Source organism: Peromyscus californicus, unplaced genomic scaffold (assembly GCF_007827085.1).
Source record: "Peromyscus californicus insignis strain IS unplaced genomic scaffold, ASM782708v3 Scaffold_14__1_contigs__length_90479793_seg_2, whole genome shotgun sequence".
Taxonomy (NCBI): domain Eukaryota; kingdom Metazoa; phylum Chordata; class Mammalia; order Rodentia; family Cricetidae; genus Peromyscus; species Peromyscus californicus.
In genome coordinates this window covers 56,569,716-56,591,772 of record NW_026294436.1, presented here as the reverse complement: position 1 = coordinate 56,591,772, position 22,057 = coordinate 56,569,716, and the positions used below count along the sequence as shown (strand labels likewise).

Sequence of the window (22,057 nt, the reverse complement as noted above, 5' to 3'; positions counted from 1 at the left end):
GGAACCAGACAGAAAAGGTTTTATCTGTTTATTTAAAAACAGAATATCATTTTATGTACAAATATACATATATTTACATGAAATATACACACTAGGACCCCAGATTCTCGGGGTCCACAAGTCCTGGGTTGCTGGGAATAGGATGAGAGCCTCTCCTTTAGACCAGATTTCAGGCCACACAGGGTTTGGATACGAAATCTCAGTATTCTGGCTGAGTAGGTTTGAGCAGGCTGAAGAAAAACAAACATCTAACCCCAGGCCCCACACATAGAAAATGCCAGAAGAGCCCCAAATTAATGACTCAGGCAAGCCTGGGGAAGGAGCTACTGTCCCCCTTCACCCACAGCAGCTCTTTCTCCTCAACAGGACTTCCACCTTCCCTCGCTACCCTTTGCCCTCTACACAACTGAACCCGGGGCCCTCGACACCACGTCCCAACTCCGTGAAGGCACACATAACTGCAGACACAGCTAGAGGAAGGTCTGAGGGGCCAAGGGAAGCCAAGCACCCCATCTCTAGTCTCCTTTCCCAGTGTTTATATCTCACATCACTGGTTCCAGACTCCGGCAGCTGCCAGCTTCCTCTCCAGAGCCTCTTTGGGTGAAAGTGCCCTAGGAGGAGAACTTTCCAGAACCATAGGAATTAGCCCCTGCTGTGGGGTCTGCTCAACAGTCTTGTTGAACGCCTATGTGGGTTGTCCTTGCTTAAACAAGCCCAGTAAAAAAGCATGCTCCTCATTCAAAAAGGGTTTTGTTGGTTTGTTTTTAAGTTTCTTTTTCTTTTACTGAGGGAGTCTGAGCCGAACTCCGGAGGTTCCCTCGGAGGTTAGTTTACAGAAGGTATGTACATGCAGCAGGCACACAGGCCACCAGAGGGCAGAGGGCTTCTGCAACAGTTCAAGCCTCTGACAGACCCCTGGACGTCTGCTTCACACTTGCTCCCAGAGTGTGTGGGAACACAGCTCCCCGACTCTGGAGGTCAGATTCGAGCTCCAGCTATGCCCGCACACCTGGATCTGGCCCATAGTCTCCACCTCTCACTTCCAACCTCTGCATCACTAATACTGCTCTGGGGTCTGAGGAAAATACCTGCATCTGCAGGCAGAGGTCACACATGAGACGCAACTGCTCACAAGCCACACCCTAGCAACGTTCTGCACACAGTCACGAATCCCGAGTCACACATACACCATTCACTTGGACTCTCAACATGACATCACAATGCGCACCATGCACCATGGACAGTCACCCCTCTGTGCACATACAATGGAGTGCCATGAGTGCTTACACACACACACACACACACACACACACACACACACACACGCACACAAATGACCTACACACAATGATGGGAGGCACTCAACCAGTGGAGCCCTCCTGATGAACAGAAGGAGTGGAGGTAAAAGTGGAGCAGTCAGTGGGCTGGGAAGTATCTTCCTAAAGAATGCAGGCGTTTGAGGAGGGTTCCCCTAAGAAGAGTTGAAATCCCCCATGGAAGCAGAAGAAACCAGGCCTGGGGAGGGAGGCCGACCTGGGTCAGACCAGGTGCCCTCGCCCATTGATGTAGATGCCATTGCCTGTGGGTTTGGCCCTCAGGGTCCCATTCTCCTGAACAAAATGGTTCATAGCCTGTTTGATGCCTTCATCCTGATCCTCCTCCTCGTCTGTCCTCCCAGAGCCTGGAGACAGCAGTTCCGTCTGTGTTTCTATCTCCCTCACTGTGGTCAACGTGGAGTAGCTACGGCCCTCTGGCTCTTCACTCTGGAGACCAAGGACAGAGGCTAAGTCAGGAGTCAAGATCAAGCTGACAGACACAGTAGGGTAGGGCTGGGTTGTGATGGGGTCAGAGGTCAGGTGAAGCACGCACAGGGAATGGCTGTCCCAGAGGCATGGGGCTTGGAAATTTGGGGGTGGGGAGGGCAAGAACAAATGTTATACATAGGGATGGGGAGACAGAGAACAAAGGCATAGCAGCAATGGGGGGGGCGGGGGCGGGGCTTGCATGTGAGCCAGGGATGAGATGCAGGGACTGGTCTAGGGGGCTGCTGTCACACCACATCGGGGCCAGGAGAGGGGCCTGAGGAGAGTGTTGGGGACACCGGTGGGGCCGGGGGGGCCTCACCATCACAGAGCAGCTACTGTTGTCCTTGAGACTATCAGGGTGGCCCTCCGCTCTCAGCCCTACACTCTCCTCCGGCTGCAGGGGCCCAGACACAGGGGAGGAGTTAGAAGAGAGCTCAGCCTCCTCCCCTCAGACTTTTGACCTCTCTCTTTCTCCACCGGCCTCCTCCCTGGTCACCTGTCCGCCAACCCGTAGGTCCACGTGTCTGACACAAACACCCTCCTTCCCTCGCTGACTCCCCCAAACCCACCCAGGAACCAGCACTGGTGGTGGATTCTTAGAGCAGCCCCCCAACCCAGTGCTAGAAGGCCCTTGCAAGGGGGAGTCCTAGCAGCCCCAAAGCATCAATCCCCGGCTAAGACCCCAGCCTCAGCTCCGCTCCAGCTATGAGGAAGCAGCCAGACCTGGCATGGGGCTATGCTCCCATCTACAGAGGAGCCCAGACCCAAGCAAACCTGCGTGCCCACGCCCCAGGCATGCACCCAGCCTTAGCACACACCTGGCTCCTAGGGTCCGTATGGTGAGAATGCAGCCTCCGGATGGAGTTCTCCCTGGTCAAAGTCAGCTCCTCCTCACTGGGAAAGACAGCCTCTTGTCAGGAACTGAGAGCAGTGTGACAGCCTCCTAAGGTGAGCCTAGCCTGGCTGAGCCTGTGTAAGATGACTGCCCAATGGTGCCTGCCACTGAGTATGTGGCTGCCGATGACAGCGTGGCTGCAACGCGTGGGTGTGCCACATAGCGCTAAAGTATGCGGAGGAGATGATACCTGGGGAGTACGGATGTGTGCTTCTCTCAGGCACATGGCTCCTCATCCAGCTGTGGTCCAGGTCCCAGGCTTTCCTCACGCCCCCAAAGACTTTGCCCATCTCGGGACCCAGTGCCCTTTCTCCTCTGTCCACCTCCTGCTTCACTCATCTCTGTCCTCAGCTCGCTTCCACCCACCCGGTGTAGCCAGTACTCACTATTTCTGGGTCATCTGCTGCGCTTTCCGCCGGTGATACCGGGACATGAGGACCACCACCACCACCAGGAGGCAGAACAAGAGCGCAGCGATCACACCCACCACCACCACTGAGGCCGACACGAGGTCCACTTGCTTCCCTGGATCTTGAGGGTCTGCTGGAGACAGGCCAATGTCTGAGGCGCGTGCCCAGATCCTTTCTGGAGCCACCCCAGATCCCATCGCTACCCAATTATTATCCTCACAGAACACATCCACAGCTACCCACTCAGCTTAACTCTCTCCAAAATATAATATCCGTCATCTCCAAAGACGTTCTTTCCCATTTCTTTCTCTGTCTTGCTTCCTGTTGCCCACCCCCGGCTCTGAACTCAGCATCCCTGTCTTTGTCCCCCAACCACTGTGCCTACCAAGAACTTCCACGGTGACCTGAGAATCCCTCGAGGAAAGTTCATTGCTGACATGGCAGACGTAGATGCCACTGTGCTCAGGAGTCAGTCGGGGAAAGCCCAGAGTGTCCCCTTTCGCTCGCACCCCACTAGGCAGAGGTCCATCCAGCCTGAAGGACAGGGAAGCTGAAGGGTGCCGGCTGGGGCAGGCTAAGGCTGCCACCACCCAACGTGCCCAGGCAGCTCTTCATCCCCTTCCCCATGACGTCATCCAGAGCCTCAGGCTGTTCCCACGGTGCCCCTCCCTACCCCAGGCAGGTCTAGGCAGAGGCCCTTTCTCCCTGCCGCCCAGCCTGACCCGGGCACCCCCACACACACTTGGGGAAGATCCACACGCGTGCCATCCCACATGCTCCCACAGGCATCACGTCATCCAGCACCAGGTAACAGGTATACATGCTACAAAGTCCACACAACAGGACACTCCACTCCTAGCTGGGCTCAGAGGTACTTGGAAACTGTGACTGCATGCTCCAACACCTATGATATTGCATAGTGGAGTAAACAAACCTAGCCCCAGGCACAAGGCCACATGTGTCATTCACATGTCCACATGTAAGAACATTCCTATCATAGACTCACACACATGGGTGTCCTACCCACCCCTTTCCAATGCTCTGGACTCTTGAAAGAACTGGTGGAAGTGGGTGGGAGTTTCTGAGGTGCTGGCAACATTGTTACAAGGAGCGTTGGTATAACAGAGAGTTCTAGTCAGCTGTCTTTTTGTCTCATGGACTTTTAGCACTCACAAATATGTAAAAGATTAATATTTACTGTAGTTATATTTCATAGTTTAAAGTTAGCGGGGGAAAGCCAAGAAGATAGCTACGTATTCTCTGTGGGTAACCACACATTCCCTGGAACAAGCCAGTAATATTTACTGACTACGCATTTTTTTTGTTTTTTTGTTTTTGTTTTTCGAGACAGGGTTTCTCTGTGCAGTTTTGGTGCATGTCCTGGATCTCACTCTGTAGACCAGGCTGGCCTCGAACTCACAAAGCTCTGCCTGCTTCTGCCTCCTGAGTGCTGGGATTAAAGACGTGCACCACCACCGCCCAGCGGCTATGCATATTTTTATGTTGGTCTGAACATATGTCCTAACTTATCTAGGGTTCAGCATGTGGTCCTAGCACATAATGAGCTCACCCTGGCCCTGAAAAGAAAAGGATGACAGTCCCGAGCTAGGCCTTCCTTTCTCCAGGTATAGGCCCTTACCGTGTCCAGTTGTACGAGGGAGGGGGCTGTCCTTCACTCAGGCATTTCAGTGTAGCTCCTTCTCGGCCAACGTGCCACAAGTTCTGGTCCTCAAGGCCCCTCACAGAGGCCTCTGCAAGGACTGGAGTGGGAGGAGGCAGGAGGAAGAATGGGAAGAGGCCTTAAGCCGTGATTCTTTGAAGGCCCTCTTGCCTTGCTGGAACAGCTTCCCTTTACCCTCACCCACAGCTCCTGGCCACACACACACACCCCAGCTCAGAGTCTATTTTGCTTGACACGTCCCTTGAGGTGATGGAGTTTCACACTCTCCCTGAATCTTCCCTGGCGCCTTAGCATAGTGCTGCTCACAGAGCAGGTGCTCACTAAATGCCTGACAACCCACCAGTTTGTCCATTTCTCTAACAAACATTTGTGATTTCCTCCTTTGTGCCAGATGATAGTGTAGCCTGGGCTTGAAGTCTAATGCTGGGAACACGCTATCATTTACTGAACCCTTGTAGGATTTAAAATCTGTGAGATGTTTTGCATTCATGGATGCTAATTCTCATCAAAATCGGGTAAAGTTGGTATAATCACACTCATTTGCTGGTGAAGAAAATGAAGTCTAACAAGATTAAATACCTGTTGGTAAATAGCGGAATGGGGGCTTGTCCCAAGCCTATCTCCAAACCCTAAACCGTATATTTTGCAAACACCTTCACTTCTATATTTATATTTTATTCTCCCATCAACACTGTAAAAATAAGGCAGTCTCTTCTATAAAGCTCACAGAGACACCAGGTGGTGATGGCACATGCCTTTAATCCCAGCAGAGGCAGAGGGATCTCTGTGAGTTTGAGGCCAGTCTGGTCTACAGAACTAGTTTCAGGACTACACAGGGAAACCCTGTCTCAAAACAAAACAAAACACTAACCAAACAAACAAACAAAGGCTCACAGAGACCCCAGTGATTTTCCCAGGACATCTAGGTTGGCCCCCAAGTCTTCTGTCTTTGGATTAGACTGTGGACTCCCAGACTCAGGCTGACCCTCCTGGCATGGTTCAGGGTCATAGTGTCTTATTACTGTTTTCAGAACGTAGGGATACATAGGAATATCTTACCCATCTATCCCAATACTCACAGGCCACTTGGAGGGTGAGGGTGATTCTCTGGTCCTGGAGCAGGCCAGGGTGAGACACCACACAGGTAAGTGGCTGCCCATTCATGCTTCGGCTAGGCACCAGGTGAAATTCTGAAGTGACAGCTGCTGAGCGGGAGTGCTTGAAGGAGCGGCTGGACTGTGTACCTTTGACCTCTGTGTCCCAGGTCACACTGGGAGCTGGGCTGCCCTCTGCAGTGCAAGAGGCTGCCAGTGTCAGGCCTTGTCCCTCTTCTAGTGGTGGGCCAGGATTCAGTGAAGGCAGAGGAGGCACTGTGGATGAGGGGAAGGGGTGTGTGAAAGATGTGCACAGTTGTGGTCAGGAGATCTCTCTCAGTCTTACCCAGTTGCAAACTTCAGTCCCCTTTTCTTATCTTACCAATAAAAGTGACAGATCAGTGGTGTAATTTCAAGTGTCTTTACATCTTTCTTCACTATTAGAATTTTTTACTATGTGCATAGGTCATTTTAAAAAAATAAAAATAGTTTTAGAACTAATTAGATACTATCTGTGTAATAATAACAATAATAACCACTACTTACTATGTATCAACTATTATGCTAAATATTTTGCATACATTATCTCATTTAATTCTGCTAACAAACTTGTGAGGTGGGTATTATTATGCCTGTTCTTCAGATGAGGAAAGCAAAGCTCAGGGAGACTCACTGATTTGTTCCAGGTCATCAGCTCTTAAGTGACAAAACCTAGAGTCATAGATTTTGCTTTGGGGTGTGTGTGTCGGCCTCAAATTCTCTATCCTCCTGACTCAGCTTCTGGAGCAGTATAAGTATAGATATGCATCACTATGCCCAGCTTTTTTTTACACTCAGGTTTAGTTTTGTTTTGTTCCCTCCAAGGCTTATGTTACTAATCTCTACTCAAAGCAAAACCATAAAGGCTCTTATTTTTACCTTCAAAATAGCCCAAAGCAAAATTTATTTGTGTCTTTGTTTGTTTGTTTTTACTTCTAGCTTCAAAACAACCAAGCACAAAATTGAAAAGACAATAAATAGAATCATAGGTCCAGTTGACCAGCTCCTCTGCCCATGGGTGCAAGGTAGTGGTTTAAAACGTGAATGTGGTCTTAGACGACATTCACCGAAGGCCCAATCAAGGACTATATTTACCCCCCTGCTCACGTACAGCCACATCACAGCTGGACCTCATGTCCACATTTGGGACTCCCACATTTTAAAACCAAAGCGCTTAGGATGATGAAGGAGGCTTTGCGTTGATGTCTTTTGTAGAATCAGTAAAGGGCAGCTTGGAAAAGAGGGGCTTTAAGGAGAGTCTGGCAGAGGTTTTCAGCTCTTTGAAAAGCTGTTCAGAAGAGTAAGTCCATGCTATACTGCTCCAGAAGGACAAAGGTGTACAGGGTAAAATTCGGGCCATCAGAAGGACAGCTTCCTAAAATATGTACTATTCCCCAGCTTTGGCGGCTTTTGGAGAGAATTTATGGATTGGGTGGGAGGGGCTGGGTAATCCTCCCTCACCCCTATGGGGGCCTTATCTTTTATGTCTGCCTGTTCTGCCTCTGCCCCATCCATCTCTGCAGTCCTGTCCTGTCTCCTCCCACCCACCCACCCACCCCCACCCAATCCTGATCATGCCCAGCTGGCGCTCCTTACCCAGAACACGGAGCCGCATCCGTGCCTGGAAGCTGCCGGCCGGGAAGGTGCTGACTCTGCACTCATACTCGCCCTCATCAGCTTGCACAGCGTTGCGCAGGAGCACGGAGCCATCCAGAGGGTCTCGTGGGGGCGGTGGTTGCTCCACGCGGTCCTCATAGGCGGGGCTCACATGAAGCCCGTATTTGGAGTGCAGTAGGGCCAGCTCCCGGGGGCCCTCGTTTGGGTCCACCCGAGCCCATGCCACTTGCCCCACCTGCTCCTCCGGATCCCCTCGGTAGAAGCATGGCAATTTTGCGTCCTGGCCCAGCACCACTGTCACTAAGTCCGAGGTCTCCAGCTCACCCGCGGGGCATCGGCCTGCAGGGGGCAGACAAAAGCAGTCAGGCTGAGGGGGGCTGCCAGAACCAAGGGACCGCAATCAAAATGATAATGACAGCAAAGGCAGCCGGAACTGGAGCGGTTTGTGCTTGCGAAGCGCATTCAGTCCATTACCTCATTAGATCCACACAACATTCCCAAGAGGTAGGCGTTATTATCGCCATGTAACAGAGAAGGAAGCTGAGATCCAGAGGGAAGCGGCTTGCCTAAGGCCACAGAGATGATTTATGGAAGACTCACCCTTTTGCAGCCTAGGATTCTATTTGAGCAAAGAAGCCCTAACAGGACCAGAAACATAGCTCCTGCCCTCAAGGAGCTCACAACCTTCCAGGAAATGGAATCTCTCTCTGCACATAGAACCAGGAAACCAGGGACGAATTTCACAGGAGGCCCAATCTACCAAGTGGGGTAAAAGTAAACGTGAACGCTTTGGGAAAGAACGGTGAGGAGCAACTGAAAAGGTTGAGAACGTTTGGTGCCTGGAATGGGGCATTTGGGGAGGCCGAAGTCCATCCTGAGTGGCCCTTGAGAACATTTTTCACATGGCTTGAAGATGAGAGGCCTGGATTCCCAGAGAGAAGGAGGTATTCCATGTGGGAGGAATGGCATGAACTGAGGTTTAGGGGCAGGAACCAGCAAGTCACTGAAGACAGAAAGGGCCCCCAGGTCAGGGGCCTGGAGAGATGAGGTCAGGGCAGGCACACAGCAACTGTGTCAGAAGGTTGAGCCAGAATCACAGGACCAGGGATGAAGGACTAGTGTTTTGGTAATCGATGAGCAGCTGTATGAAGCATTTGGAAATTTTGAAATTAGATTTGTCTATTACATAACCTTATTGGCAAATAAAGATCTATTTCCTGCCCTCATAGAACCAAGGTCTGTTTAGGAGGAAGAAATTCAAATGGTAGACATCTATCTATCTATCTATCTATCTATCTATCTATCTATCTATCTATACATCTATATATCTATCAATCATCGATCTACTAATAGACAGGTGTGGAATTATGCAATGATTTCTTTTTTTTTCCTCTCTCTCCTCCTTCTCTTCTTCTCTCTCTCTTTTTTTTTATAATTTATTTAACTTTATTTAATGTGCATTGGTGTGAAGACATCAGATCCCAGGGAACTGGAGTTACAGACAGTTGTTAGCTGCCATGTGGGTGCTGGGAATTGAACCTGGGTCCTCTGGAAGAGCAGCCAGTGCTCTTAACTGCTGAGCCATCTCTCCAGCCCCTCCTCTTTCTTTTTAAGACAGTGTCTAATTATGTAGCCTTCCAGGCTGGCTTCAAACTCACTGTTCTCCTGCTCTAGCCTCCAGAGGGCTTGGATTTCTGGATGCACCACCACACCTGACTTGCAATGATGGTTTCTGGTTTAGTGTTTGATGACTTGTCGTAGGTTGTTTGAGGGATGTGGGAGTCATAGGGAGGGCTTCATGTATGAGTTGGGTGGGATCAGGAGGCCCGGGACACATAGAAAGGCATTATAGATACAGGTCAAGGTAAGCAATCACTAAGGAAGTGGGGAGCCTGGCTGCTGGTTCAGGAAGCAAAGAGAAGAGGACCCAACCTAAGGTAGGGTGTGTGTGTTGAGCATCAGTGGAAAATATAGCTGAGATAGGGTGGGTCCAAATAGCCCAAGACTGCCCATTGCCAGGAAGAAGAATTCAAATTTGGTCAAGAGGAAATGGAGAGTCACCAAAGCTTCCCTAGCCAGCAAGTGGCACAAAGCAGGTGACAACATGTTTTCTGACCAGAAAACAGGTCATGGAAGGAGACTAAGGTAGATACCATGAGGCCATAGCCGCATCCCTGGTAAGGTGGTACTGGGCAGATAAAAGGGACATGGGGGGGGGGTCACCGACTAGAGAGAGGTGAGAAACAGGGAAGACTCAAAGATAACTGGATGTCTGGGACGAGGAACTGATAACGGAGGTTGTGCCTGGAAATGCCTATGGTTATGAAAAAACAAAGAAAACCCAGGGCCAGGGGCCGGGCCAGGGGCCGGGCCAGGGCAGAAGAGTGGGATGGCGAGGGCTCCCGCTTAGAGCATCCAACTCTTTGTAGTCCCTGCCTCTTACCGGTACCCCACACACCCTGTTGTCTGTTGCCTTTGCTCACACTGTACCCCTGCCTGGAATGCTCCCCTCCCAATGTCTGGGTGCTCCTACTCATCACTGTCTGGAGAACTCCTACTCATGCCTTAGGACTCTGCTTAGGCATCATTTCCTCCTGAGTCCTCCCTCCCTCCCCTCCCCCACCTCAGGCGGCTTCGGGTGCCCTGCCCCTGGCTGCCCTAGCATTCTGCTTTAACCCCAATCAAAGCACTTTAACCTATAGATTAGACTTCCTGTTTTCTTGCTCTCCTTTCCCAAGGCGTTGAGCTCTATAAGAGTCAAAAACAGGGCTGTGTATCACGTATGAAAAACATGGTTTCTGATTTCATGCTCAGTCAGTGGTATGTGGTCTCCTTCCTGTCACATAATTGGACCTTGAATGAGGTCCAATTGACTGGCTGAATAAATGAATGAATGAAGCCAGGCATGGTAGCCCATACCTCTAATCCCAACACTTGGGGAGGTTCAGGCAAGAAGATCTTGGGTTCAAGGCCATCCTGGGCAACAGGGAGACAATGTCTCAATCCCCACCTCTCAAAAACAAAAAGAATATACAAATGGATGAGCAGATGCATGAAAGAGATAGGCAGCAGAAAGACAGTAGAACCAAGAGGCATGCACAGTCCCTTAGATGGACTAGGCCCGGAAAGCGTTGGCATGGCAACCTTGGGGTGGGGGTAAGATAAACCGGCTGTCTGAATTCACTGACAAAGGGAGCCTCTCTGGACCAGACAGAGGAAGAAGGGGATGGAGATGGGCAGCATGTAGTGAGGAAATGAAGCATGGACTAGGCAGAGGGTTCCAGGGAGACAAATGGGTGGGTCTTGTGGCCCTGATAGAAGGAGCAGAGGGAAGGATGCTGCTGCTGGGAGTCGGGAGGGCCCCAGACTGGACGGGACAGACCTGCAGGGCCAGATACCAGGGCCCTGACCGGCCTAAGCTGACATTGGTCCCACCCAGCCCAGCCTGGGAGTCCAGCTAACCACTTGCACCCCTCCCAGGTACCTCCTCCTAGCACTAAAGGGAGTAAGGTTGTCAAAGAAGGCTGGGGGTGGGGTGTGATATGGACTCTCCAGCTCACTCTGCTGTAAAACACTAATGTAGATTTAAGTCACAATAATGTGGAGTGCAGGTCACGGGGACTCTAAGCCCTGCCCCACTAGGAGACACAAATCCTTCCAAAGACCATATCTGTGACACTATCAGATCCCATATTTCCATCCTTAAATTTTTACTTTTTTATTTATTTTTATTTTATGTGTATGAATGTTTTCTTGCATATATATATATACTATGTGCCTGGTGCCCATGTAAGTTAGAAGAGAGCATCAGATTTCTTGGAACTGGAGTTACAGGTGGCTGTTAACTGCCATGTGGGTGCTGGGAATTGAACCTAGGTCCTCTGCAAGAACAAGTGCTCTTAACTGCCATCTCTCAAGCCTGTATATTCACATCTTCATCCCTACACTGGCCCCCGCCCCCACCACAAATCATATATATGCTATCCCCCAAAATACCTCCTTAGGGCACAGTAAGAATTGGGTATCCGCTGGGCAGTGGTGGCACATGCCTTTAATTCTAGCACTTGTGAGGCAGAGGCAGGCAGATCTCTGAGTTTGAGGCCAGCCTGGTCTACAGAGCAAGTTCCAGGACAGGCTCCAAAGCTACACAGAGAAACCCTGTCTCGAAAAGAAAATAAGAAAAAAGAATTGGTACCCATCACATGCCTGAGTCTCCATCCTCAATGTCCCTAACCCATGAGTCCAAGATCCTCATTCTAAAGATACAAGCCCCAGTTTTGCAGACTGAGCAGACTGAGGAACCCAATGTAACAGGAAAGTTCCTTTGGAATTGTTCCTACGAAACCCACACTGTCCTAAAGCCACTATTTAGTGGAAGTATCTCAGGCTGAGGCATCCCCGCTTCCAGTGGTCTTCAGTTCATCTTCTAAATAAAGAGATGAGTTAAGAGAACTTGGGCCCAAGTATCCCTGTCCTGGGCTAAATGGACCCGGGAACCCAGGCTTCCAAGCCAGGGCAGGCCAGGATTGTCTCCTCCTCTCCCCCACCCAGTGCCTGCCTGGCGTCAGCATGATGATGTCACCAGACTGAAGGAGACACACCGCCTGCCTGGTGAGGTCACCTTATGGGCATGTAGTAGCCAGGCCAGGCCAAGTCCCACAGACCCTTCTGCTGCTACATGGTGTTTGCTGAGGCTGGTGGCCTCCAGCTTCTGGGGCACTCCTCTCCTCCTGACTCTCCCCCACCTCTCCTCTCTAGGAGCAGCAGGACGCTGGTCAGGAGCCTTAGTGACTCAGAAGCTGCCACACAGCAGCAGGCCTAGCCACAGCCACCACCACCTTGCGCAAGGGAGAGAACAGGCCCAACTGGCCAGACGGGATCCCTGCCCTCAGCCTCCCCCACCCCTGGCCAGCCCCCCTCAGGCCTCTTTGGGGCCCTGCCCTTTGTGTACCCCGCCCGCCCGCTCCCAGACAGGTCCTCCATTCCTGGCTTGGGCTAGCTGACTACACCCTACTCTGTTCCTTGGCTCCAACTTTCCTTTCTGTGTAAGGCTTGGCCTCTTGAGCTCAAAAGGGGAAACTGAGGCTGGCCCTTGCAGATACTCAGCCATAGTCACATGTTTGAGAACAAGATCTTTTCTTTCGAGGGACTTTTTATCCATCAGCATCTTCTGCTGGCGCATGAAAGGATGCAGACACATAGGGGTCCCAGAGGTGTGTCTGTGTGACAGGGAGTAACTGCCTGTCTTTTGTGTCTGAATGTCTGTGGTATCTTTCTATCATGCGCATGTGAAGCTATTTTCTTGCATGTTTCTTGCATGTTTCACGCATGTATGTGTTCACATCTCTCTCCGGGGACATACACATCCTGACTTTTCTATACCCAGAGGGAAGAGCTATGTGTTAGCAGATGAACACATATGCGTGCACCATTACATGTAAATCTCACCCTCTGAACACACAGGCCGAATTCCCATCCTGCGGAACTCCGCACACATAGTAAATATTTTGATGTCGTTTATCTTGGCTTTCGCATGTCTGGCTCAGCTGCGTTTGGTCAGTGTGTGGCTCTGGGCTTCTGCCCATTCGAATGTTGCCCCTGGCTTCTCTCCCCATCTCACCCCAAGACTTCAGGGCAGATTCATCTCAGGTGCAAGGTGGAGGTAACCAGAGATGAGGTCACTGTCCCTCCAGGTGATGGGAAATTGCCACCAAGCCTCCCTTACAAACAAAACAAAGGCTCCCTCTCTCTTGCTCTTTGGGCTCCTACAAAAGGACTCCCACCCTTTTTACCCCCTCTGGCCACACCCCTGGGCCCCCCAGTACTTCTGGCCCCCCAAGCATAGATTCTTCCCTGGGAATCTCTGTTAGGGTTTTGCTGCTTGCCACCACCAGAAAAACCAGCTCTGGCGCTAGGCCTGGGGTAAGATCTGTCTGGTGCAGGTTTGGTGGGAAGCAGCTTGGGGGGGAAGGGGGACGGGAATCTGCCTGGGGCAAGGGGGAGGGGTCCAAGCTGTCTAGGGTCTCATTCTTTTTTGTTAACTCTTGCCTCCCTTCACCAGCTTCACCAGAGAAGGCTGGCGTAGATGTGTTAGTTTGAGGGAAGAAAAGGCAAGAGAGGGAGGTGTCTGTAGACCCCCATCCACCCAGGACAGGTATGCAAACAAAGCAAAACCATTTTGGTCCTTCCCGTGCCCATGACCTTGGGCTTGGCATTGAGAACTTTGGAAACCAAAACCTTTCCCTCCACCTTCACCCACCTCTCTCGCTTACCCCCCACTTTTCCTAAGCCCCCCAGCTTAACGAGAGCTTCCCAAGCTGGGCAAAGCGCCCACCCACAGATTAGTGTCTAGGAGAGCCACAGAAGTAACAGGGAAAGAAGAACCATGGGGAGGGCAGTTCCCGAGGCAGCCAGCTCTGCCTTAGACACAGCTCTCAGCACAGATAAGTCCCCTAAACCCCCCCGGAGCCAGAGTCTGAGCCCTGCTGAGTCACCGCTGTGGGTGGGAGACCTAGAATTCAACTTCTCTCAAACTCCTGAGATCTAGTCCCCCCACCCCATTCTGCCCATCCCCTCCTCCACTGTGGCTAGCTCTGCCTCATTTCACATCACAGCCCCAACCTTAGCCTTCAGAACAGTTTTAGAGAGATGTGTTGGGGGTGGGGTTGGCACAGAAAGCCATGGGAACAGCTCCTCAGGCCACAGGCGCCATGTTGGCTCCTGTTCCAGTGAAAGAATTGTGCCCCCATTCTCCTCCAGAAAACAGGTGGGTGACTCCCCACTTAAAATATAATTGCTTTAGATTCTGTTCCCGGTTCTAGACCCCAAAGTTCCTCTACTCTCTGTGCTCCTGACTCAGTTTCCCACTTTTCATTTCCATCCCTTCTTTGCCAGTGTAAGTTCTGGAGACGAGGTTATGCAGACATTCTCTCCTTCCAGGCTAGTTTCCCCTCAGTGGCTCGCACCCATTCGCTTTGCCTGAGGACCCCAGATTGTGAGGCTATGCTCTAGAAGAGTGGGCTGTGCACACTAAACTCCTCACTGCCGTTTCTGGAGCTGGGGTCTCTCCACTCCGGCTGCGTCACTAGAAAACACCTGGACAGAACCAGGGTCACCGGGGCCAAGGGCTTCCCTGGGATTCTCCTAGCCCTCCACACTTGGGCGGGTAAGCAAACCTCCCTTTCTGGCTTCTCTGGGTTTGGGTAGGTCCTACAGGAAAGGGCCTGCCCACCTCTGTCATCGGGAGTAGAAAAGCAGGGATGGGGCCCCTCCCTTTCTAGGAAATTAATTTCAGCAGAAAGTTGATCCTAACCTTCAGAAGACTCACACAACAGCTTATGCCCAGGTCCTGCAGGACCCAAAGAGTTAGACACCAGGATCCTATTGGAAAGTAGTTTGTAGATTCAGGCCCCTCAGCCCCAGGGCAAGAGATGGGGAGGGGAGGGGATGGGACCTCACCCGGAAACTCATCCCATTAAGGAGAAACAAAGAGCTGTGGTGTTGGAGGCACCTCCCAAGCCTGGGCTCCTCTCCCTGTCAGGGGTGGGGCAAGGCCCTAGGGCTCAGTGCTCTAATGGCCCTGGAGTTGGGGGGCAGGTGTCACTTTGCAATTGGGCCAGGAAGGCTGCGTCTTTGGGAAGGGTCCTCTCGGCCACAGGGGGACTGATCAGTTCTTCAAACACCACAAACACTCCCCTTCAAGCCAGGAGCTGGACAGTCAATCACAGAAGCCTAGTAGTTCAGGGTCAAGAGGTCTGCAGAGACCATCCAGTCCTTCTTGGCCTCCTGAAGTAGAGTCTCTTAGCTGTTCAAAAGTACCTAACAAATTAATGGAAGAAATGGTATCATAGCTCAAGGCTCCTGATTTCCAAATTTGTGGGGCATTGAGAGACATAAATTTTGTCTAGGTTCCTAGGGCCTTTAAGGGGATGCCTATACATACACACAGGGGAGCCAGAATGGAGGTGATGGGACTGTCTAGTCCTTGGGCTATGGCCCCCTGTAGTCCAAGTTTCCAGGGGTCCCTGGGAATATCCTTCATCTCTGTGCAGACTGAAGTACAGTGACATCCGATTAGTTACTAGCTTCCTGGGCAATGCTGGAGACAGCATATTCCTCCTCGGCATAGGTTCTCTCAGACCTGGGTGAAGGCTGGGGTAGTGTTCTAGCAAGTTCTTTCCCTCTTCTCTGGGCTTCTATTAGAAAGAACAGTTTCGCATCATGGAAAAGGAAGGCAGGAATGGTATCCTTACCAGTGTATTGCCAACATCAAGTACCATATGCCCTCAGCTATGCTGGGTTTTGTTTTTTTTTTTTTCTTTTCAACAAGGCGTCAGGTGACCAAGACACTAACCCTGGTTCTGCTTCTTACGCTGAGTAATCATGCAGATCTCACCTGCCTATCTGTTTCTCTTAGTTTTCCCATCTGTAAAATGAAGGAGTTGGAGTAGTGATCTCTTTGATCCTACCCAAGTCCTGAGACAGCATGACTCCATTCTTCAGGTGTGGGTAGATTCTACAGGAAAGTGTCTCTTGGGTTCCCTGGCCCAGCAGAAGGCCCCGCCCTCTCGTCTTAAACAAGTGGAAAGGGCTATACCATAGATGGGAATTAAGAGCAGGGGTTGGGGGTAAGGCCAGGTGGCAGAGCTTGGAGCTCAGCATCCTGACATTAGAGAGTGGACCGTTGACCCTTCTTCTGTTCCAAGCCCAGAGTGAAGGCAACCTTGAATCCTGCCAGGCCAGGCAACTATGCCTTGTTCTCCTCTTGAGCTTCAGCTGAGAATGGGGGTGGGGTGGGGAGAGTCACCGAGTGTTGCTGGACAACCGACAGTCCCTTGCTACTATTTCTTGAGCTGAGGATCCTACTGTCCTTCACAGACAGGGCCCTGTCTTTCTAAGGAAAAAGAGGTCTTCAGTTCCCCAGAAACAGCCAATGGCATCCTACTTTGGTCTCATTGTATACATATTCTCTCGCTCTCAAAAAATGATACATTCCGATAATTTATATACATTCTGAATATATTAGGCAGGCAGAAAGTATAAGTACTGGAGAGGCATTCAACAGAGGAAATGGAGATAATAAATGAATAAAAGTGGACCATACCCCATCTAGAAGGCCCTTTACCTTCTAACCTCCCCCCAATCGTATAAGAAACGCATACCATTATTCTCCACCTATTAGTGTGTGTGCCAGGGAAGGAGAGGGGCTGGGGAAGAGGAATTTCTTGGATTTCCTGTAATCCCTCAATGAGCACCTCAATCCTGCCGCTCAGAATATTATCATGAGATGAGAAGGAGACAGAAATGCCCACTACTCCCCAGACACCAGATTTCCTACACCTAGTGAATGTTGAGGCCGTTCTGAAGCTGAGTGGTAGGCCACAAAGTCTTCAGGAATCCCTGGAGTGAGCAGGGTCCTTGGGTTCCACCTTTCAGCCCACCTGCACTGATGCGTGTGTGTGTGTGTGTGTGTGTGTGTGTGTGTGTGTGTGTGTGTGTGTGTGTCCACAGAGGCTTTGGCAAGCAAGACTTTAGCAGAGGTAGTTAAATTAGGGACTGTAGACATGAAATGGCTTGGCCTTGGGGCAGAGAGGCGACTTAAGAAGAAAGAGCTACATTGGTTCTTCTGAGGGCACTAATGGCAAGTGGAATGACCAGGAGAAAGAGATGGTCTTCTTCATCTAGAGTCCAATGAAAGGGAAGGTTTGCGCATGTGGTGCGTTCGTGTGTGAGTGTGAGTGTGCGTGTGTGTGTGTGTGTGTGTGTGTGTGTGTGTGTGTGTGTGTGTGTGTGTAGTTGTGTGCCTGTCTCTGCCAGGTAGGGCTCAGAAGCAAGAGTCCTGATGGTTCAGGCAAGTCCTACCTGTAAACGATGCCAGGAACAACAGCAGCAACCAGGCTTCAGGGCCCCACATCTCGGCTCCCAGGGACAGGGGCATTGGCCCAAAAGCAGACCTGCCCAGTGATTCTGAGGTTCCACGGAGTTCTCCCTGGGAGCCGGTTCTGGAGCTGTGTAAAGCTCTGACCCAGAAGGCAGGAAGTCACGGAGTCCCCAGGCACTGACGTACCTGCCTATCCCACTTGGGTCTCCACTAGGGGACCCAGGCCCCAGTTCTACCCACCCAGCCGTGGCTACCCCCAAGAAGCCGTGATCGGGAGCCCTGAGCTCCCCCAGAGCTGCTTCCCACGCCGTGGCCAACAACGAAGGCAGAAACCTGGGAACCTGCTAAGCAGGTCAGAACAGGTGCGTCTCCGGGGGCCGGGCCTGGCACAGAGAGGAGACTCCGCAGCCACCGCCCCCACGGCCTGGGCTAGCTAATGGGCGCCAGGGAGGGAGGGAAGAAGGGAAGGATCTGGGTGCGGGTAGTGGGATCTCATCCGCAACAGGGGCTTTACCTGTGAGGGTATGGACAGCGCTGTGAGGGGGAGCCCCAGGTAGGAGGGTGGGACAGGAGGCCTGGGTGTCTTAAAGAGGGAGGCACCAGATGTGTGTGAGAATGAAACCAATGCTCTTATATGCCAGCCAGGTCAGCTGTTTCCTGGGGTCCTTGACAAGTTCCTCAATCTCCTGAAGGGCTCAGTTTTGGTGCCACAGAATTAGAGGACTGAGGAGATCCCTGACCTGCTGGCCCACCTACCTCATCTTTCAGAAGGCCTACATTGGAGAATGAACTTGCTAGAGAACAGTCAAGTTAGTCTAGTGGTTTTCTGGAAACAGGAAGCTAGTTCAGAGACCCCTGAGAAAGAACTTCACTGCTTTCCTCCGGCTCCTCCCTGCATGGGAGAGGTGGGGGGACAGACCAAAGAAATTAGCTCTGTGGATTCCTGGTTTTCCTCTCAGAACCTTCTCTCCATAACTCGACACCTGGCCAGGAGTTTTAAAAGAGCATCAGCACAACCTGAGGAGGGGGGGGTGGGCTCTCCTTTTTCTCTATGGTGTGTCCCCCCCATGGTCATGGGGAGGACAACGTGCCTGGACTCTGCAAGGACAGTATTGATTTCACTCTATCCTTGTACTCCTAGAACACTTATACTCATCTGATCACATATTTCCAGTTTGGGTGACTACCAGTAACCACCAAGTGACAGCTGGAGAGCCAGAAGAAGGGGTGTGTATCAAGCCCCTGAAAGAGAGAGATGAGACCTCTGGCAGACTGGAATTTCAAAGACAGGTAAAAGCCAGACATGCTGGTGCATATCTGCAGTCCTAGCCCCTGGGAGGGGAAGGCAGGAGGATCAAGATTTCTAAGACAGTTTTAGCTGCATAGAGTTCGGGGCTATCCTGGGCTAGATGAGGCTCTACCTCACACAACAACAATAATAATAATTCTTGAAAGACACACATACGTGGAGATACACCCAGGGAAAGAAAATATAGAGGTTACATAGACCTCATGTCCAGAAACACAGAAAGGAAGAACGAAGTATCAATAATGGGGGAGGTCATTAATGTAGAAGAAGATCACTGTTTCCCGACTCTACCTGTTCAGGCTTTTGTGTTGTTTGTTTGTTTTTCAGGTGGAGGCCCAGACCCAGCGCTTTGTGCATACAAGCTCTCTCTACCACTGAGCCGCTTCCTCAGTCCCCCTTACCTGTCAGTCTTTGCTCATCTCTCAAACCGGACCTCACAGGCCACGTGCCCCAGGAAGCCCTCTCAGCTCCTCCCACTTGAAATGAACCTTTCTTGTCGCCTTCCTCAGCTTTCGCCAGTCTCTTTATTATAGCTTGTGCACTCATAATCTGTGCACATCTTATCTCCTTAACTACATTGTAAGCTTTGATTCAGGAGCCATTGATTGAGGCCTGTGGCGTGACAGCGATTCAGTAAACTTGCTAAGCCGAGGGAAAGAAAGGATGGCAGCTGTCTTCCGTGAAGTACTGGAAAGTCGAGCCCCTTGTATAATTTTGCCCGGTCAGCCATGCTAGGGCAGTTCACAACCCCTAATGCGAACTGAGTGCTTTATTGACGAAGGCCTGCGTTTCTGAATAGACCAATGTCAGTATGGAGAAGATGGTGAGGCAGGGTCAGTAGGCAGAGATCTCAAACCATCCTGTTACCATCCTGAACCCGGCTTGTAATCTGGACTCTAACACTGCCGTAGAGTAGACCCATCTCTGGACCCCACCTCTCAGCAGCGGTTATGATAGTGACCTCTTCTTCAAGGGCTATTTCCTGCAGGTCAGAGGCAGATTCAAGGGTCAGGCTAGATGCCAAATCTTAATTTCTCTCCACCTCCGCCTTGGCAAACCCCTTCCCCTCTTCAGGACTCAGGTCCCCACCTATGCCAGGGGAACAGCCCCACCCCGATGTTGCTTTGAGATCCAGTGTGGCAGGGGTGGGGTAGGGCCAGGGGGATGGGAGAGGGAGCATCCTGTGTTATAATTATAATTATCACACTTTGGATCCTATCACATGCTTTCAGAGGAGCTCTTTCCTTCCCACGGATTCATCCCTCTAGGTACAGGAAATCACAGGAGAAACTGAGGCATGGGGGTGGGAAGGCAGCTAGATCACAAATTAAGCATCCAGGCTGCTTTGGCATTTCTATTCACAATATGTTCTTCCCCTCAAAGTGCTACCGGCCAAAATATCTCTGAGCTGCATGGTGGGACCCTAAATCACTCACCCCAACTTCAGTCATAGGGAGCACTGAAGGGAAACAGAACTTCTCTGATGTGGTATTAAGGTAATGAGCACACCCACATCTTCATGGCTATGGTTAGGCCCTAGTAAACAACCTTCAAATGGGGGCTGCAGGTGCCACTGGCCAGAGAGAACAAGGCAGCCATCCTTGCCTGCAATTGAGGTAGGGATTTTCCTTTCCTCAGCTAACAAATAGTTACCTTCAAGTCCCCTCTATTCTCTCATTCCCTTAGTCCTATAATGTCTTATATGGACCATACTCCTGAAGAATATGCTTTATACTCAGGCCTTTTCTATCCTCTTCTGGGATGAATCCCAGGGAAGCCGTATTTCAGGTCAGGCGCTCTACTAAAATGATGGTGATGAAAGCCTTTCGAGACCAATGCCTATCTATATCCAGAGCTCGATTCTTTCTTCTGCATCCACTCCCCATTCCCCTCGAGCCTCACGACCTACCCTCCCTCCTCCCACCTACATTCTGAGTTCTAAGAATGGGAACAATCCAAGCCATGGCGGACGGCATCCTCAGCGCGTGCATTTGTCTGTGCAACATCCCTGTGCTTGACTGCAAGCCGTGCATTCATTCAACAGACACTCAATGAAAATCACTGGGTCAGGCTCAAGGGAGGTGACGGAGACATAGGACACATGATCCCTGCCCTCGAGGGCCCCTCAACCAGGAGACGGACACATATATATCTGCAACAAATTACACCTCGCCATCACGTGTTTCCTCCGTGTGTCTCTGTGTCGCTGATACACACGGGACTGCCCCTGTCCCCGTCCATGTGGATATTATCTGCGCGTGTCCAAGCATCCGCTTGAACTGGTCTCAGTCCCCATGGAAGGCTGCACACCTGAGCCAAACCGGTTGGAGAGGGTTGTGCCGAAATTTTTGTTTGTGACAGTGCGGCCTGAGGTGAGTCAGGGAGGGACAGGGTTGGGCGGAGTGGTGTGGGGGAAGGAGAGTGAGAGTGAGGGTCAGACGGAGCGATGGGGGGGGAGGGGTGGGCCGAAGCGGGGAGGGCTGGGGTGGGGGGTCAGGAGAATGGGCCTGGGGTAGGAGGACATCAGAGAACTCCTCAGTGAGTGGCATCCTGTTTGTCCAGGTCAGAGAACAGACATCAGCTTGAAGGGGAGCTCTGGCACCGAGAGAGAGAGAGAGAGAGAGAGAGAGAGAGAGAGAGAGAGAGAGAGAGAGAGAGAGAGAGAGAGAGGAGGGTGAATAACAAATCAGAACGCAACTAGGTAGAAGCATGGGTGTGGATGAAGGGTTGGTGCTCCGTTTCTGCACAGCTTTGATAAGCTGTCCATCCTCCGGCTTCCCGCAGAGTTCACACAGCAGGCTGTGGGGTGCTGACTGACGAGGTAGAAGAATACCGATCACTGGACTTGACCCTGTCCCCAGGACTGAGGCTCCAGCAGGTGGCTTCCTCACTTCTACTGGTCCTCCATAGGATGCCTCTCCACTTACGGAGATATGGAGAGAGACCCCCCACATACACAACACGGGGGCTCCAGAAGCCCTTCCTACACTGAAAAATGCCTTTATCCCCCTCTCCCCCCAATCTCCAGCTTAAAACCTCGCTATGCCCAGCATTGGGATGATGGCATCTTGTTTTCCGAGCTATCCCATCTCAATGTTGATACGTGCCGCGCTGTTCTTATCTGCCAATCATGCAGTCTCGATACCCAGCCCAGCTCCTAATGAGACCACATTTCCTGGTTGCCTAACAACATCCCTTCGAGCTCAGGGGGCTGGGCATGCTTGTTCCTCAAGGGTTCTAACGCGGAGTAAGCCACCCAGGAAAAGAGAGGGTTGAACACAAGGCATATCTGGGTCCTGTTTCTCAACAGAGGCAGTTGAGTGCAGA

General features: G+C 51.3%; 1 protein-coding gene and 1 long non-coding RNA gene across 5 annotated transcripts; one reads left to right on the top strand and one right to left on the bottom strand.

Annotated features, from left to right (window-relative positions):
- Positions 1–14: 14 nt before the first annotated feature.
- Positions 15–18,493, bottom strand: Nectin4 (nectin cell adhesion molecule 4). Of its 4 annotated transcripts, none has more exons than XM_052737607.1 (9): positions 17,403–18,492; positions 7,521–7,880; positions 5,871–6,161; positions 4,750–4,870; positions 3,496–3,644; positions 3,087–3,243; positions 2,624–2,699; positions 2,125–2,199; positions 15–1,763 (listed from the first exon to the last, which is right to left on the bottom strand). In XM_052737607.1, exons 1-9 carry the CDS (start codon positions 17,476–17,478, stop codon positions 1,539–1,541), a joined length of 1,530 nt encoding a protein of 509 aa, XP_052593567.1. In that variant the 5' UTR covers positions 17,479–18,492; the 3' UTR covers positions 15–1,538. The 4 variants fall into 4 exon arrangements, with proteins under 4 accessions (XP_052593567.1, XP_052593568.1, XP_052593569.1 ...); XM_052737608.1 differs by having other exon boundaries at positions 3,087–3,240; positions 17,403–18,486; XM_052737609.1 differs by lacking the exon at positions 2,125–2,199 and having other exon boundaries at positions 17,403–18,493.
- LOC128109989 (uncharacterized) lies at positions 7,763–22,002 on the top strand. Its single transcript, XR_008217998.1, has 4 exons — positions 7,763–8,485; positions 18,563–18,711; positions 19,058–21,102; positions 21,515–22,002. It is a non-coding gene; the product is annotated as an uncharacterized LOC128109989 (long non-coding RNA).
- Positions 22,003–22,057: the final 55 nt, after the last annotated feature.

What these genes read in the sequence shown, in the direction of transcription:
- Nectin4 (XM_052737607.1), bottom strand. Translation starts at nt 17,478, where the DNA reads ATGCCCCTGTCCCTGGGAGCCGAGATGTGGGGCCCTGAAGCCTGGTTG. An exon ending in CCCTCGTACAACTGGACACG is followed by an intron (nt 3,645 to 4,749) that starts GTAAGGGCCTAT and finishes CCTGTCCTTCAG; the next exon opens with GCTGGATGGACCTCTGCCTA. An exon ending in ACAGTAGCTGCTCTGTGATG is followed by an intron (nt 1,764 to 2,124) that starts GTGAGGCCCCCC and finishes CTTGGTCTCCAG; the next exon opens with AGTGAAGAGCCAGAGGGCCG.